Source organism: Salmo trutta, chromosome 35 (assembly GCF_901001165.1).
Source record: "Salmo trutta chromosome 35, fSalTru1.1, whole genome shotgun sequence".
Taxonomy (NCBI): Eukaryota; Metazoa; Chordata; class Actinopteri; order Salmoniformes; family Salmonidae; genus Salmo; species Salmo trutta.
The window spans coordinates 34,011,687-34,029,567 of NC_042991.1; the positions used below are offsets into that span (position 1 = coordinate 34,011,687).

The following is a 17,881-nucleotide window of genomic DNA, read 5'->3' on the forward strand; positions in this document are numbered from 1 at the left end:
ACATCCACTCTGCCCTGCTAAAGGCCCAGCTTCTGCCCACGGTGGAGGAGAGGACCTCGGGCCACCCAGCTGCTGTCCTGCATACTGCCTGACAAGAACTGTGCCTTCCTCAGACACTTTTTCCATTTCCTCTCAAAGGTCTCCCGCAGGTAATGTGTTTAGAGCAGCTCCTGTGCCATTAAGGTCCTGACCTCTTCGAAGAAGCTGTAGTATGCGTACATACTGGGAGCTAAGTTACCATTCTATTTTGGGACTCATGTTCGGTGCTGTGAAATATATTTAAATGCGTTTCCCAGATTGCGATGCGTATAAATTACAGTTCCTGCAGAGATCATGTAATTGTTTCCTCTCTGCCTTTCTTTCCCTTTCTCAGGTGTGCTGAGAACAGATGACTAGCAGTAACCTGGCTGTGGTCTATGCCCTGAGCCACAGCCTGCTTCCCCAGGCCAGGCTCCAGTCCCTCCTCATCCCTGTTGGCCAGGCTCCAGTCCCTCCTCATCCCTGTTGGCCAGGCTCCAGTCCCTCCTCATCCCTGTTGGCCAGGCTCCAGTCCCTCCTCATCCCTGTTGGCCAGGCTCCAGTCCCTCCTCATCCCTGTTGGCCAGGCTCCAGTCCCTCCTCATCCCTGTTGACCAGGCTCCAGTCCCTCCTCATCCCTGTTGGCCAGGCTCCTGTCCCTCCTCATCCCTGTTGGCCAGGCTCCTGTCCCTCCTCATCCCTGTTGGCCAGGCTCCAGTCCCTCCTCATCCCTGTTGGCCAGGCTCCAGTCCCTCCTCATCCCTGTTGGCCAGGCTCCAGTCCCTCCTCATCCCTGTTGGCCAGGCTCCAGTCCCTCCTCATCCCTGTTGGCCAGGCTCCAGTCCCTCCTCATCCCTGTTGGCCAGGCTCCAGTCCCTCCTCATCCCTGTTGGCCAGGCTCCAGTCCCTCATCCCTGTTGGCCAGGCTCCAGTCCCTCCTCATCCCTGTTGGCCAGGCTCCAGTCCCTCCTCATCCCTGTTGGCCAGGCTCCAGTCCCTCCCCATCCCTGTTGGCCAGGCTCCAGTCCCTCCTCATCACTGTTGGCCAGGCTCCAGTCCCTCCTCATCCCTGTTGGCCAGGTCAGGGCAAAAATGTAATTTTGTATGCTATTCTCTTTCCTACAAAGTGAAGGAAAACAGAGCAAGGTTGGGTCCTGCCCCACTGATGATAGGTGGAACCATGAACTCCCTTTCTTCACTTTCCTCAGAATGGATTCGGTGAAACGTTGGGTGTGTTTCGGCCAAAAGGCTGAGTGACGGTGTCCGCCTGTCTCCTGGTTTGGGGAAAGCTGTACCGAACCCCCCTGGAAGAGCAGGAGACATATGACTCTAGTCTCATCAAATGGATAGAGTTCTATTCATCACATGTTAAGGTCCATATGGCAGTTGTCATTGCATTTATGATTTTTGCATTGAAGATAAAAATAAGTCTTATCAATGTTAAATTTTATTGCAAAGACATTCTGTTATATTTTTGGAGCCTTTTTGACTGAATATTTAATGTATTACCCTTTACATATTACCTGTAACCCACCTGTCCAATATGTCTGTAAAACTAAAATGTTTTAATAAATAGGCCTATTTTAATTTTTCTTTGGAGTCAAATTTATGAAAATTGACTACTGTTTTAGCCACAGCTTAGGCTATTGCATGTTTGTCTACTCATTTTGTAAATCACACGAAAACGCCACCCTGATGCGCTAAATTATCGACATTGTTTAATGACATTCACGGAGATGCCAGGGATGGGATGTTTTGTTGTTGTTGTTGGTGCTTGGCAAGAGCCGGTAAGGTAATGATCCGTGGAGCGACGACTGCATCATCCGTCAGCGTCACAAGCTCTTTCTCACCGCATCCAGGACACACCGTAAGGAAAACGATACATCGTAAAGTCAGAAATATCGTGTAGGCCTTTTCGATATGTGTAACAGTAGCCTATGAGATTGAAAATATTGCATCTGTTGAATGTCGTTTATTGGTATATCCAGAATATTGTTGCGGCCTCTGTAGCATGTTTGCCCTATGGCGCACATCTGTGTTTTCACAGAAAAGAGGCTAACGCACGTATGCCTTAATTCCAGATATTAGAATTACGGATGCTACATTTTGCAATGTATTGGGCTATATTACATGTGTTTATGTTCTAAACATGATTTACAAATAAACACTTGGCGTACCTGCGTAGTAATGTATTTATTAGGTTAGTTCTAGGTTATGCCCATGTCTACATTAAATTTGCGCATCCGCTGTATTTGGACATCAAGCGATTCCTATGGCCGAATGGGGTGATTATTATTAGCCTACATGGGGAAGGAACAACAAGTGTCTATTTGCACCTGCCTTCTGTTAGTCAACTGTTTATATGTGGGTTAATGATGGTTTCTGTCAGGTGGACATCCCTCTGAAATATAATTAGAACAACGTATTTAGTAGGAAAATGCAACTGAAAACATGATTGATAAGCAACGTTATATTTGTGTCTCTCTATTGCAGACCGAGATGGGTTCGACGGTCAGGTTGAGTAGAACCGTGTTGCTGAGCGTTCTGGTGTGCGTGGCGGAGCTGGCATCGGCCCGGAGCCCCCGCACGGCAGACCAGGTATCTGAGGCCGACATTCAACGCCTCCTACACGGCGCCATGGAGCAGCTTGGCATCGCTCGGCACAGGGTTGAGTACCCCGCTCACCAGGCCACCAACATCGTGGGTCCCCAGAGTATCCAAGGTGGGGTCCATGGTTTAAAATAATAATCTATGAGTTAAAGGAGTTGTCTGTTTTATTCATAGTGCTGTAGTAGTTGGCTTGACATAAAGTATATTTCAGGCTTGTTGTTAATCGTACATTTTTTTGGTTGTCAATGAAGCAAAAAGTACAGAAACTGGATTGTATCTGAGAATTTGGTTGACAACTTGTTTAGTAATCAAACACTATACCTATAAAACAGTATGACGGTGTAAGACCACAAGCCTAGTCTGTGTATATCTGGGGTGTGTCATGATTTGGCACATGGGTTATGTCTAAGAAATACTCTCCACTCTATTGCAGGCAATTTTCCATTGTGAAATGAAATTACATCTGTTTTGAAATGTTCCCTACCAGTAATTACACCACAGATCTGTCTTGTGTCCAGTTCATAGCCTTGGATAAATCACTCAGCGACATCCCATATGGTCAAAAGTAGTGCACTTCATAGGGTTATGGGCCCTGGTCAAAAGTAGTGCACTTCATAGGGTTATGGGCCCTGGTCAAAAGTAGTGCACTTTATAGGGTTCCATTTTGTACATAGCTGTAATGGAGTTTAATAACAGGTCTACATCGATGTGGACCGGCAAGTCAGCTATTTTATATTATACCAAAGCTCCTGCCAAATGTTCAAGAGTATTGAGGGGATATATTCTGTGGGAGAGAGGGCATGCATCTCGGAGCGAGAAAATGTTTTGCCAATGGTTATAGTTCCCAGTACCATTGTGGAGATCACATTTACATTTCTGGCCTTGGGTTTCTGTACTTGGGATTGTGTTTGGAGATGGGACATGTACAGTGAATTTGCAAAGTATTCAGACTCCTTGACTTTTTCCACATTTTGCTACATTACAGCCTGCTTCTAAAATTTCTTAAATATTGTTTTTCCCTCATCAGTCTACACACTTCCCCATAATGACAAAGTGAAAAGAGGCTTTTAGATTTTGTTTTTTTACAAATGTATTCAGACCCTTTGCTATGAGACTTGAAATTGAGCTCAGCTGCATCCTGTTTCCATTGATCAGCCTTGATGTTTATACAACTTCATTGGAGTCCACCTGTTGTAAATTCAATTGATTGGACAAGATATGGGCTCCTGCGTGGCGCAGCGGTCTAAGGCGCTGCATCTCAGTGCTTGAGGCTTCACTACAGACACCCTGGTTAGATTCCAGGCTGTATCGCAACCGTCAGTGATTGGGAGTCCTATAGGGCGGCACACAATTGGCCAAGCGTCATCTGTTTGGCCGGTGTAAGCCGTCATTGTAAATAAGAATTTGTTCTTATCTAGTTAACCTAGTTAAATAAAGGTTACATTAAAACATGTGAAGGCATACACCGTAGAGCTCTGAGACAGGGTTTGAATACTTAAAACCTCTCTGGGGTATGTGGGACGATTTCGTCCCACCTACGTAACAGCTACTGGAATTCCAGTGGCGCGATTTTTGAATCGTTAGAAATACTATAACTTCAATTTCTCAAACATATGACTATTTCACAGCTATTTAAAGACAAGAATCTCGTTAATCTAACCCCACTGTCCGATTTCAAAAAGGCTTTACAACGAAAGCAAAACATTAGATTATGTCAGTAGAGTGCCCAGCCAGAAAAAATCTGACACCCATTTTTCAAGCTAGCATATCATGTCACATAAACCCAAACCACAGCTAAATGCAGCACTAACCTTTGATGATCTTCATCAGATGACACACCTAGGACATTGTGTTATACAATACATGCATGTCTGTTCAATCAAGTTCATATTTATATCAAAAACCAGCTTTTTACATTAGCATGTGACGTTCAGAAAAAGCATAACCACCGCAAACTTCGGTTGAATTTACTAACAGTTTGCTAAATTACTCACGATAAACGTTCACAAAAAGCATAACAATTATTTTAAGAATTATAGATACATTACCCCTCTATGCACTCGATATGTCCGATTTTAAAATAGCTTTTCGGATGAAGCACATTTTGCAATAATCTAAGTACATAGCCCGGCATTACAGGGCTAGCTATTTAGATACCCACCCAGGTCAGCATCCACCAAAATCACATTTCCTATAAGAAAAATGTTCTTACCTTGCTTGTTCTTCATCAGAATACACTGCCAGGACTTCTACTTCAATAACAAATGTTGGTTTGGTCCCAAATAATCCATCGTTATATCCAAACAGCGACGTTTTGTTCGTGAGTTCTAGAATGCTTCTTCGCGGTGTCGCGCATGGCGCATTGGCGTGTCAAAAATGTCTAAATATTCCATTACCGTACTTCGAAGCATGTCAACCGCTGTTTAAAACCAATTTTTATGCCATTTATGTCGTAGAGAAGTGATAATATTCCGACCGGGAGTATGCATTGAGCCTAAACAGCCGAATAAAATTTCTCCTCAAAAGCGACTCATGCACGCGCATCATTGAAAGGTCCTCCGAGCAGCCACTTACAAAAGGCGATAATATGTTTCAACCTGAGGCTCCCTCGTAAACCTTCAGTTATTTCGCGGGCTCTGAGAGCCTATTGGAGCCCTGGGAATTGTCACGTTACAGCTAAGATCCTTACTTTTCAATAAAAAGATGCAAGACGCACGACTCCTTGTCAGACAGGGTACTTCCTGCTTGAAACCTTGTCAGGTTTTTGCCTGCCATAGGAGTTCTGTTATACTCACAGACACCATTCAAACAGTTTTAGAACATTCAGAGTGTTTTCTATCCAAACCTGAACAATAATATGCATATTCTAGCTTCTGAGTTGGTGTAGGAGGCAGTTAAAAATGGGAACATATTTTTCCAAAATTCTCAATACTGCCCCCTAGCCCAGACAGGTTAACGAATGCACTGTACAGAAATAACATCTAGGCTTAGGATTGTATTCTGATATTGATTTCACTTTTGACTTATGCTAGTCAAATTTTTAAAGCAGCAGTCTGGGATCTTAAGCACAACAAATGTGAAACATATATGAATTGGCTGACATCGTACACAGTTGGATGACATGCTACACAGAAAACGGGGACCTGTTTTGGCTCGTGAGCGCCACTTTCAAAACTACTGGCTGAAATTAAACAAGTTCTGGAGCATCACTCTAAAATGTAAGAATGGTAGTAAACATGCCCCCTCTGTCTCTGTCCCTGTCATGACTAAAAATATATATTCTTGTCATATTCTGTTTCCTCCACTAGGTGGAGCCCATGAGGGGCTGCAGCACCTGGGTCCCTATGGAAACATCCCCAACATCGTAGCTGAGCTGACAGGGGACAACATCCCCAAATACTTCAGTGAGGACCATGGCTACCCCAACCCTTCCAACCCATGTCCACTAGGAAAGACGGGTAAACAAATGGCTATATTTCTGTTTGTGACAAGGATTTCTCCTTTAGGCTTGGTGCCTAACTTTCAGTACCATTAGTCTTGCAAGACCACAAGACATCAAGTTAGCTAAAGCAGGAACAGGCTAGCACTCAGCGAGGCTTTATCCTTTGTTTCTGTATGGTTGGTTCTCTGTCCCTGTATCAAATGTTATTTGCCACATGCGCCAAATACAACAGATGTAGACCTTACAGTGAAATGCTTACTTACAAGCCCTTAACCAACAATGCAGTTTAAAGAAAATACTGGCCCCAATTCTTTTTAAACGACACCGTCTGGTATTGAGGTCCTGGATGGCAGGAAACTTGGCCCTGGTGATGTACTGGGCTGTACGCACTAACCTTGCAGTCGGAAGGCTGAGCAGTTGCCATACCAGGCAGGGATGCAACCAGTCTGGATGCTCTCGATGTTGCAGCTGTAGAACCTTCTGAGGACCAATGCCAAATCTTTTCAGTCTCCTGAGGGTGAATAGGTTTTGTCGTGCCCTCTTCACGACTGTCTTGGTGTGTTTTGACCATGTTAGTTTGTTGCTGTTGGGGCGGCAGGTAGCCTAGTGGTTAGAGCGTTGGACTAGTAACCGAAAGGTTGCAAGATCAAATCCCTGAGCTGACAAGGTAAAGAAAGATATGTTGTTCTGCCCCTGAACAAGGCTTTAACCCACTGTTCCTAGGCCGAAAATACAAATTTGTTCTTAACTGACTTGCCTAGTTAAATAAAGGTAAAAAAAAGAATTGTGGACGCCAAGGAACTAAGTTCTCAACTACAGCCCCATCGATGAGAATGGGGCGTGCTCGGTCCTCCTTTTCCTGTAGTCCTCAATCACCTTTGTCTTGATCACGTTGAGGGAGAGGTTGTTGTCCTCGTACCACACGGTAAGGTCTCTGACCTCCTCCCTATAGGCTGTCTCATCATTGTCGGGGCTAAGACCACTGTCATCAGCAAACTTAATGATGGTGTTGGAGTTGTGCCTGACCGTGCAGTCATGAGTGAACAAGGAGTACAGAAGGGGACTGGGCACGCACCCCTGAGGGGCCCGTGTGTTGAGGATCAGCGTGGTGGATGTGTTACCTACCCTTACCTCCTGGGGGTGTTCTGTCAGGAAGTCTAGGATCCAGTTGCAGAGGGAGGTGTTTAGTCCCTGGGTCCTTAGGGATGAGCTTTGAGGGCACTTTTGTGTTGAACGCTGAGCTGTAGTCAATGAACAGCATTCTCACATAGGTGTTCCTTTTGTCCAGGTCGGAAAGGGCAGTGTGGCGTGCAATAGAGGTTGCATCATCTGTGGATCTGTTTGTGCGCTATGCAAATTGGAGTGGGTCTAGGATTTCTGGGATAATGGTGTTGATGTGAGCCATGACCAGCCTTTCAAAGCATTTCATGGCTACAGATGTGAGTGCTACATGTCGGTAGGCAGGTTACCTTTGCTTCCTTGGGCACAGGGACTATGGTGGTCTGTTTGAAACATGTTGGTATTACAGACTCAGTCAGGGACAGGTTGAAAATGTCAGTGAAGACACTTGCCAGTTGGTCAGTGCATTCTCGGAGTACACGTCCTAGTAATCCGTCTGGCCCTGCGGCCTTGTGAATGTTGACCTGTTTAAAGGTCTTACTCACATCGGCTGCGGAGAGCGTCATCAGTCATCCGGAACAGCTGATGCTCTCATGCATGTTTCAGTGTTACTTGCCTCGACGCGAGCATATATAGTTGAAGTTGGAAGTTTACATACACCTTAGCCAAGTACATTTAAACTCAGTTTTTCACAATTCCTGACTTAATCCTAGTAAAAATTCCCTGTCTTAGGTCAGTTAGGATCACCACTTTATTTTAAGAATGTGAAATGTCAGAATAATAGGAGTTAATTATTTCAGATTTTATTTATTTTATATTCCCAGAGGGTCAGAAGTTTACGTACACTCAATTAGTATTTGGTAGCATTGCCTTTAAATTGTTTAACTTGGGTCAAACGTTTCAGGTAGCCTTCCACAAGCTTCCCACAATAAGTTGGGTGAATTGTGGCCCATTCCTCCTGACAGAGCTGGTGTAACTGAGTCTGGTTTGTAGGCCTCCTTGCTCGCACACTTTTTTTCAGTTCTGCCCACACATTTTCTATAGGATTGAGGTCAGGGCTTTGTGATGGCTACTCCAATACCTTGACTTTGTTGTCCTTAAGCCATTTTGCCACAACCTTTGAAGTATGCTCGGGGTCATTGTGCATTTGGAAGACCCACGCTTAAACTTCCTGACTGATGTCTTGAGATGTTGCTTCAATATATCCACATATTTGTCCTTCCTCAAGATGCCATCTATTTTGTGAAGGGCACCAGTCCCTCCTGCAGCAAAGCACCCCCACAACATGATGCTGCCACTCCCATGCTTCACAGTTGGGATGGTGTTCTTTGGCTTGCAAGCCTCCCCCTTTTTCCTCCAAACATAACGATGGTCATTATGGCTAAACGGCTCTATTTTTGTTTCATCAGACCAGAGGACATTTCTCCAAAAAGTCCGATCTTTGTCCCCATGTGCAGTTGCAAATCGTAGTCTGCCTTTTTATTGGCGGTTTTGGAGCAGTGGCTTTTCCCTTGCTGAGCGGCCTTTCAGGTTATGTCGATATAGATACTTTTGTACCTGTTTCCTCTAGGATCTTCACAAGGTCCTTTGCTGTTGTTCTGGGATTGATTTGTTTTCGCACAAAAGTACGTTCATCTCTAGGAGACAGAACTCGTCTCCTTACTGAGTGGTATGACGGCTGCGTGGTCCCATGGTGTTTATACTTGCGTACTATTGTTTGTACAGATGAACGTGGTACCTTCATGCGTTTGGAAATTGCTCTCAAGGATGAACCAGAATTGTGGAGGTCTGCAATTATCTTTATTTTCCTTTGGTCTTGGCTGATTTCTTTTGTTTTTCCCATGATGTCAAGCAAAGAGGCACTGAGTTTGAAGGTAGGCCTTGAAATACATCTACAGGTACACCTCCAATTGACTCATATTATGTCAATTAGCCTATCAGAAGCTTATAGAGCCATGACTTCATTTTCTGGAATTGTCCAAGCTGTTTAAAGGTGCAGTCAACTTAGTGTAAAACTTCTTACCCACAGGATTTGTGATATAGTGAAATAACCTGTCTGTAAACAGTTGGAAAAATTACTTGTCATGCACAAAGTAGATGTCCTAACCGACTTGCCAAACCTATAACAAGAAATCTGTGGAGTGGTTGAAAAACAAGTTTTCATGACTCCAACCTAAGTGTATGTAAACTTCTGACTTCAACTAAGTTATTTAGCTCGTCTGGTTGGCTTGTGTCACTGGGCAGCTCTCGGCTGTTCTTCCCTTTGTAGTCTAATAATTTGCAAGTCCTGCCACATCCGACGCGCATCGGGAGGCGGTGTAGTACGATTCGGTCTTAGTCCTGTATTGAAGCTTTGCCTGTTTGATGGTTCATTGGAGGGCATAGCAGGATTTCTTATAAGCTTCTGGGTTAGAGTCCCGCTCCTTGAAAGCGGCAGCTCTACTCTTTAGCTCAGTGCGAATGTTGCCTGTAACCCATGGCTTCTGGTTGGGTTATGTACGTACAGTCACTGAGTGGACGACGTCCTCGATGCACTTATTGATGAAGCCAGTGACTGATGTGGTGTACTCAATGCCATCGGAGGAATCCTGGAACATATTCCAGTATGTGCTAGCAAAGCAGTCCTGTAGTTTAGCATCTGACAACTGGTACTTCCTGCTTTACTTCTTGCTTGTAAGCAGGAATCAGATTTGCCAAATGGAGAGCTTTGTACATGTCTCTGTGTGGTTAAAGGTGATCTATAATTTTTTTGCACTCTGGTTGCACATTTAACATGCTAATAGAAATGAAGTAAAACTGATTTAAGTTTCCCTGCATTAAAGTTCCTGGCCACTAGGAGCGCCGCCTCTGGATGAGCGTTTTCCTGTTTGCTTATGGCGGGATACAGCTCATTGAGTGCGGTTTTAGTGCTAGCATCGGTCTGTGGTGGTATGTAGACAGCTACGAAAAATACAAACTCTCTCGGTAGATATTGTGGTCTACAGCTTATCATGAGATACTCTATCTCAGGCGAGCAAAACCCTGACTCTTCCTTAGATATCGTGCACCAGCTGTTGTTCACATACATAGGCCCCCGCCCCGTGTCTTACCAGAGGCTGCTGTTCTGTCCTGCCGATAATGTATAACCCGCCAGCTGTATGTTCTTAATGTCGTCGTTCTGCCACAACTCGGTGAAACATAAGATATTACAGTTAATGTCCCGTTGGCAGGATATACGTGCTTTTAGCTTGTCCCATTTATTTTCAAGCGATTTGAACATTAGCTAGCAGGACGGAAGGCAAGGACAGATTAGCCACTCATTGCCTGATCCTTGCAAGGCACCCTGATCTTTTTCCACAATCTCCGTTTCCTTCTCCAATGAATCACGGGGATCTGGGCCTGGTTGGGTGTCTGTAGTAATATATCCCTCCCGTCCGACTCATTGAAGAACTCTTCGTCCAGTTTGAGGTGAGCAATCGCAGTTCTGATGTCCAGATGCTCTTTTCGGTCATAAGAGACGGTAGCAGCAACATTATGTAGAAAACAAGTTACGAACATCGCAAAAAAAACGAACAAAATAGCATGGTTGGTTAAGAACCGGTAAGACGGCAGCCCTCCCCTCCAGCGCCATCGACGTGTATGTTCTATCTAAGGAATACTCCTAGTACTTGTCCCTGACTTGTTGTAGCTGCAGATCAGTGGCGGTCAGTGCCGTTTGTGATGGAGTACAATTATTATTATTTTATCAGCATGGCCTTATTTCTATTACAGCATGTTGGATGACTGTCATTCATATTCCATTCACCCAGTTCAATGGAATATTGATAGGTTTAGGCTACTACATGATACTCACATTATACCCATCATGAGGTTGCTACAACAGCCTACAAATGAAAGTTTACAACGTAGGTGCACGCAGGTCGAGACGACAATGACACATGGACATACAGTGACACATTCAATACCGCCTTGCACACTCTTGTCTGCGTCTAGCTTATCAAGGGTGTAATCATTATTCCAACAGTTGTGAACGAGTTTCTATTGGACAAATTGAGTATTTTTATCCCTGTTTCATTTGCTTCTGTTTTAAGAAATGTTTTTCAACAGTTGGTGGAATGAAACACCCCTGATCATGCATAAACAGTCACTTTCATAGCAGCCACGTTGTATTCATTCTAGCCTCTGCACTCTCCTCCTCTCACTTTTTCCCTTTGTTTGTGGACTTCAATGAACAACACATCAGCTGTATGTGACCAGGTAAAAAAAAAAAAAAAATCCAAGCCAAACCATATCATAACCGCTGCACACAGCCTACATCGTTGTCTCCATATTAGCTAAAGTAACGTCTTAGTCAACATAGCTAATAAAATTAACGCGTTAGTAAACCCGCTACAATCATGCAGTAATATTAGTGTATAGTCAGGAAGCAGTTACACCGGCGGGGCAATAAATTTATAAAAGCTCACCTTGACTTGGAGTTCGTGTTGTTGGATAGTCATAGCCAGCTAACTAACATAGCATCCCTCTGTTTGAGCCAGGTGTTTGAGTAACTAAACTAGCCAGCTGCATTTGTTAGCTAATTGAGAGAAAAAAATGACTCTTGCTTCGCCTTCATTTTTGAAAAAGAATTTGTTAAACTCTTCATCTATTGTGTCTTTGAGTCAACTACTCAATATTTGATGCACTGCAGTGCTAGCTAGCTGTAGTTTATGCTTTCAGTACTAGATTAATTCTCTGGTCCTTTGATTGGGTGGACAACATGTCAGTTCATGCTGCAAGAGCTCTGATATGTTGGTGGATGTCCTCCAGAAGTTATAATTACGGTGCAAGTATATGGAAGGGGGTGAGAACCATGATCCTCCTAGGTTGTGTAATGAAGTCAATATACCAAGAGAAGGACGGAAACTAGCCGTCCTCCAGATACATGGTGCTACCCTATAGAGTGCTGTTGAGGCTACTATAGACCTTCATTGTAAAAGTGTTTCAATCAATTATTTGGTGAAGTGAATATATTTAGTTTCATTTAAAGGATGACTTTATCCACATTTTACAATAAATAAATGAAATTCACTGAGGATGGTCCTCTGAGGAGCCCCCACTGCTGCAGATGAATCTAGGGTTTGCCTTGTCTATGTCCTTTCCTCATTTTGGGAAAAAAATCCATCCTCCACCCCCTCTCCTCCGTAGCCCCAGAAACCGATGAGTTGTCGAGGCGATGTCCGTTTGTTAGTGTCCTCCCCTCTAACCACGTTCCATCAGGATAGTCGTGCATGTCCTACCGGAGTCCTTCACGGAGGAGTTCTGATATCTGCCACACCCCCTTTGAATCAGCTGTTTTTATCGGAGGAGAAAATCTTGCACACGTTTAAAAGGAAAAAGTAGCATATTGTTTTTATCTATAAAATGTCTTGAACTAACTTCGTTTGTTTTTGACTTTACACATTCATTTTGTGGATCCTTCCCCTGTAAACATAATTTGCCTGACGACACGAGTGGAGGAGTCATTTCATACAAGTGCATTTTTGTCCACATTCCCTCTCCTCGCCGCCTCCTCGATGGACGGATGCAGGAGTTACACAAATCCAATTTTGAAAAAGCTTGACTGTCCTCTCTTTGCTTGTACTGTAGCTGCAGATGGTTGTCTGGAGAACGTCCCGGACACGGCAGAGTTCAGCAGAGAGTTCCAGAAGCATCAGCACTTGTTCGACCCAGAACATGACTACCCTGCTCTGACTAAGTGGGTGAGTGACCTAGGGCAACTTGGTAAAATTGCCTTCAGAGTGTACGGGCAACTTCACCCTACTCCACTAGGCTCAGGTGGTTACAACAAAGCTGTGCCCCCTGTACTATTGAATAAGTCCATGTCCTTACCCTCTTTTAGGAAATGTTTTTCCGCTTGTATTAACTGACACCACACCCCATCTGTGGACACTAGACAAGTCAACCATGGAAAGGTCTTTGATCCCTGAAAAGGCTCAAGCTATGTGTTTATGATTACAGAAAATAAAATCATTTGCTCTAAAACAATAGAAACATTCTTTGTCACTAAACTAACTTTGTCATTTCAGAACAAGGAACTGTTGTACCAGAAACTGAAGGGAGGACCCAAAAGAAGACAAAGGGTTATAACAGCTTTTGTTTTTTTGTTTTAAGCTTTTGTAGAAATAGTTTTTGTGAAACCACATCACCACCATTGAGTTGTTATACCCTGAAGGGGATAATGCCCTTTTTAAACTCACATTTCTGGATTAAGTTGCATGTTGACCGACCAATGTCAATTTTGAATCCGGACTACATTGTGTCTCATTCCTCCGTCAATGATCACAAACACCTCCGGAACACCTATAGCTTACCTCTTTATCGACACCTTTTTCAAGAATGTAATAAGATTTTATTTTAAATCCCAGCACCACAATACAATGTCATATTTTCTCCCTTTTTTTATTCCAGAGTGTCAATAACCCCTATCTGATGGGTCAGAAGCTGGACAACGTTGTGGCCAAGAAGTCTGTTCCCCACTACCCAGAAGAGGAGGACTACAGAACATCTACCTGAACACACCCTGCTGTTCTAAAGTTACTACCCCACCATGTCATGTCACTCAAACTAAACTATATTCAAAATTACATCACAAAAGTATTGGGAGTGTTCTCTAAATTCTACTTTATCACCATGACATTTTGTTGAACTGTGTAGCCTACTAACAATGTTACATGCAGTAACAGCTGTCTATTGATATGTACAAGTTGTGTAACAAATAAGGTATTATACTCTGCTATGTTCAGTTCTCAATCAATAATTGATCTATCAAAATGATTGATACTCAGTTTATTTGTGTGCCTGTGGTGTAAGATTCACCCTATGAAGCTGAATTTTCTGTTTTTATCAAACAAATATGCTGTTGATGTTTTGATATACATTTAATCAAGTTGCTATGGTTTTGCTTTTTTTGTGGCTCAAGCCTTAACTAAGTCTCTTGCTGTTTTCTGATCATTTTCTCTTAATCTAAAATAAATGATTGAATCTGCAAGTTTCCCAGGTTTGAGTCGTTTTTACTAGGATCTATCAGAGAGGATGATGGGCGTTGGAGGGGGCGGGAACATCCCTCTACTGTACTTAAATCTGAGACAGTACAGCTAGACAGCAGTTTGTTTTGCCTATTCCAAGAAGAGATCATACAGGAATACTAAAGCAATATCTTAATCCCGCAGGGAATCTTTCTGTTGTGTCGTTTGTGTAGGACAACGGTGAGTTAATCTAGCTATTTATCATTTGCGCTCTACCAAATAGAATAATTTCAACATTGTATCAGTCTGTTTAACTGTACACTATAACCACTTAAATGTATTTGGTTTGACATTACTGCATAAACCTTGATAGAAGTTATGCGTAATTTGTTCTGTTGATTTCCACGACGGCTTTAAATGTAATTATTTAATATTCTATAGATCAGGATGAAGACGTCAGTCTTTGCCTCGGCCATGGTGTTGGGACTACTCTTCTGTCCGCAAAGGAGCGCAGCGGTAGGTGGCTTCCAGGGTTCCTTTCAGCACCCATACAAATACAACTCCAGTCCCAACCAGTCTGAGCGCTCACCGCAGCAGCCGCCGCCACAGAACGGATTTGTCTCCCGCCAAATGGGGCCAGTAACTGCCAATGACGAGGTTCTAGAATCCAGCCAAGAAGCCTTACACGTCACGGAGCGCCGGTACCTCAAACTGGACTGGTGCAAAACGCAGCCGCTGAAACAGACGATCCACGAGGAAGGATGCCTCAGCCGCACTATAATCAATCGTTTCTGTTACGGGCAGTGTAACTCCTTCTACATCCCCCGACACATCTACGAAGATGACGGGGCTTTCCAATCGTGTTCCACCTGTAAACCGAAAACATTCACCACCGTCACCTATACCCTCATATGTCCCGGACAATCACCCAGCTCTCGGAAGAAACGCGTCCAGCGCGTAAAGACGTGCCGCTGCGCTTCCATAGACCTGGATTAGGCCTAGTTAAAACCATAGATGGACACAGTCTCTGTTGGTTTGCTTTCCACGGGAAGAATTAAAAGGTACCGACCAATGCATACAATTAAATGTGCTTCCATTGCAAAAACCGAATATGCATGAGGGAGAGAATGTCCAATCTTAATCCTAAAAGGGGAGATCAAAAGACAGCGAAACCAAGGGATGGAACTGTTCAAAACCATTCCAAAACCCTAAACTGGTAGCTATGCCAACCCCAACAGACTCCCCAGTGTAATGTATGGGACTATAATGACTGTTTTGGCACATTGTAAATGGCTTATAGCTTCGAGCGTAATTGTTTTTTAATGATATTGCTGGCTTGCGCCTAATACAAATATAACAGTATCACTGTGGAAACCAGAAGATTTGCGCATGTTTGCCATTTAAAATAAGGCGAAAAAGCCACAGTGTAAGAATTTGAGACTCTTTTTGTAAACCGTTCAGAGAGCGTATATTGTTTCCACTGTGTGGAATATGAGTTGGTGAATGCGTTCACTTCCGGAGCGCTAGACGAGTGTGGTGTTAATGAATATTGGCTTTTCTTTTTAAACTTTGCCCTGTTAGACGTCACTTAATGTACTTGTTATTGTATTAATCATGTATATAAAGTGGTTGCTGAATAAACTCATGATTGTACACCTTATTGAACTAGGTTGTGTTGTTGGGGTTGCAATAACAGACTGATGGCAAGATAAATACATAGATGATATATATTAATATGATTGACAGTGGAAATGTAAGATTATAAACTTAAATGTATTATAAAACACAAACAAAACTTCTGATATTTAATATCAGAAAACAGACAACTGAATTTCAAATCTACATGATCAAATCTATATTTCATAGGAAGTTTACCATACAATCTAGATACATTGTCTTATTAATTTGTCCAGTTGTTAATCAGTTATCAGCCTTTTTTATGTGTTTTTTTTAACAGGGCAGTGCTAGGATGAGGTGCAGAATCAAAAAATCAAAATGAACTTAAATATGTATCATCCTATTGCCAGTATCCTGTTGGTCAGTGAATGCAACTTTGTGACCTCCGAACCATTGGGTTTCCTCTAGTGTCCAGCGAGGGCAGGGTCAAAGGGCATCCAGGACAGTACAGTGTTCCAGGCTTGGTCCATAACAGGGTGGGCAGGATCAGAGACTAGTATGATCCTGATCACCCCCCTGTGTGGGTGGCTAAGGGGCGATGGGGGGAGAAGTCCCCAGTCCTGTGTGGGTAGCTGAAGGGCGATGGGGGGAGAAGTCCCCAGTCCTATGTGGGCAGCTAAGGGGCGATGGGGGGAGAAGTCCCCAGTCCTGTGTGGGTGGCTAAGGGGCGATGGGGGGAGAAGTCCCCAGTCCTGTGTGGGCGGCTAAGGGGCGATGGGGGGAGAAGTCCCCAGTCCTGTGTGGGCGGCTAAGGGGCGATGGGGGGAGAAGTCCCCAGTCCTGTGTGGGTGGCTAAGGGGCGATGGGGGGAGAAGTCCCCAGTCCTGTGTGGGTGGCTAAGGGGCGATGGGGGGAGAAGGCGGGAGAAGTCCCCAGTCCTGTGTGGGTGGCTAAGGGGCGATGGGGGGAGAAGTCCCCAGTCCTGTGTGGGTGGCTAAGGGGCGATGGGGGGAGAAGGCGGGAGAAGTCCCCAGTCCTGTGTGGGTGGCTAAGGGGCGATGGGGGGAGAAGTCCCCAGTCCTGTGTGGGTAGCTAAGGGGCGATGGGGGGAGAAGTCCCCAGTCCTGTGTGGGTGGCTAAGGGGCGATGGGGGGAGAAGTCCCCAGTCCTGTGTGGGTAGCTGAAGGGCGATGGGGGGAGAAGTCCCCAGTCCTATGTGGGCAGCTAAGGGGCGATGGGGGGAGAAGTCCCCAGTCCTGTGTGGGTGGCTAAGGGGCGATGGGGGGAGAAGTCCCCAGTCCTGTGTGGGCGGCTAAGGGGCGATGGGGGGAGAAGTCCCCAGTCCTGTGTGGGCGGCTAAGGGGCGATGGGGGGAGAAGTCCCCAGTCCTGTGTGGGTGGCTAAGGGGCGATGGGGGGAGAAGTCCCCAGTCCTGTGTGGGTGGCTAAGGGGCGATGGGGGGAGAAGGCGGGAGAAGTCCCCAGTCCTGTGTGGGTGGCTAAGGGGCGATGGGGGGAGAAGTCCCCAGTCCTGTGTGGGTGGCTAAGGGGCGATGGGGGGAGAAGGCGGGAGAAGTCCCCAGTCCTGTGTGGGTGGCTAAGGGGCGATGGGGGGAGAAGTCCCCAGTCCTGTGTGGGTAGCTAAGGGGCGATGGGGGGAGAAGTCCCCAGTCCTGTGTGGGTGGCTAAGGGGCGATGGGGGGAGAAGTCCCCAGTCCTGTGTGGGTGGCTAAGGGGCGATGGGGGGAGAAGTCCCCAGTCCTGTGTGGGTGGCTAAGGGGCGATGGGGGGAGAAGTCCCCAGTCCTGTGTGGGTGGCTAAGGGGCGATGGGGGGAGAAGTCCCCAGTCCTGTGTGGGTGGCTAAGGGGCGATGGGGGGAGAAGTCCCCAGTCCTGTGTGGGTGGCTAAGGGGCGATGGGGGGAGAAGTCCCCAGTCCTGTGTGGGTGGCTGAAGGGAGAAGGCGGGAGAAGGCAGGAGAAGTCCCCAGTCCTGTGTGGGTGGCTAAGGGGCGATGAGGGGAGAAGTCCCCAGTCCTGTGTGGGTGGCTGAAGGGAGAAGGCGGGAGAAGGCAGGAGAAGTCCCCAGTCC

The 17,881-nt window shown here is 45.2% G+C and overlaps 2 protein-coding genes across 4 annotated transcripts; both read left to right on the forward strand.

Moving 5' to 3' along the window:
- The first annotated feature begins 1,736 nt into the window (after positions 1–1,736).
- LOC115175122 (neuroendocrine protein 7B2) lies at positions 1,737–14,201 on the forward strand. 3 transcript variants are annotated; one of them, XM_029734329.1, is made up of 6 exons: positions 1,737–1,885; positions 2,512–2,740; positions 5,937–6,086; positions 12,797–12,909; positions 13,237–13,290; positions 13,619–14,201. In XM_029734329.1, the coding sequence occupies exons 1-6, from the start codon at positions 1,769–1,771 to the stop codon at positions 13,721–13,723; spliced, it is 768 nt and encodes a 255-aa protein (XP_029590189.1). In that variant the 5' UTR covers positions 1,737–1,768; the 3' UTR covers positions 13,724–14,201. The 3 variants fall into 3 exon arrangements, with proteins under 3 accessions (XP_029590189.1, XP_029590191.1, XP_029590190.1); XM_029734331.1 differs by having other exon boundaries at positions 1,754–1,923; XM_029734330.1 differs by lacking the exon at positions 1,737–1,885 and adding an exon at positions 2,308–2,382.
- Positions 14,202–14,243: 42 nt separating this feature from the next.
- On the forward strand, positions 14,244–15,835 carry LOC115175123 (gremlin-1). Its single transcript, XM_029734332.1, has 2 exons — positions 14,244–14,415; positions 14,617–15,835. Exon 2 carries the CDS (start codon positions 14,623–14,625, stop codon positions 15,169–15,171), a length of 549 nt encoding a protein of 182 aa, XP_029590192.1. The 5' UTR covers positions 14,244–14,415; positions 14,617–14,622; the 3' UTR covers positions 15,172–15,835.
- Positions 15,836–17,881: the final 2,046 nt, after the last annotated feature.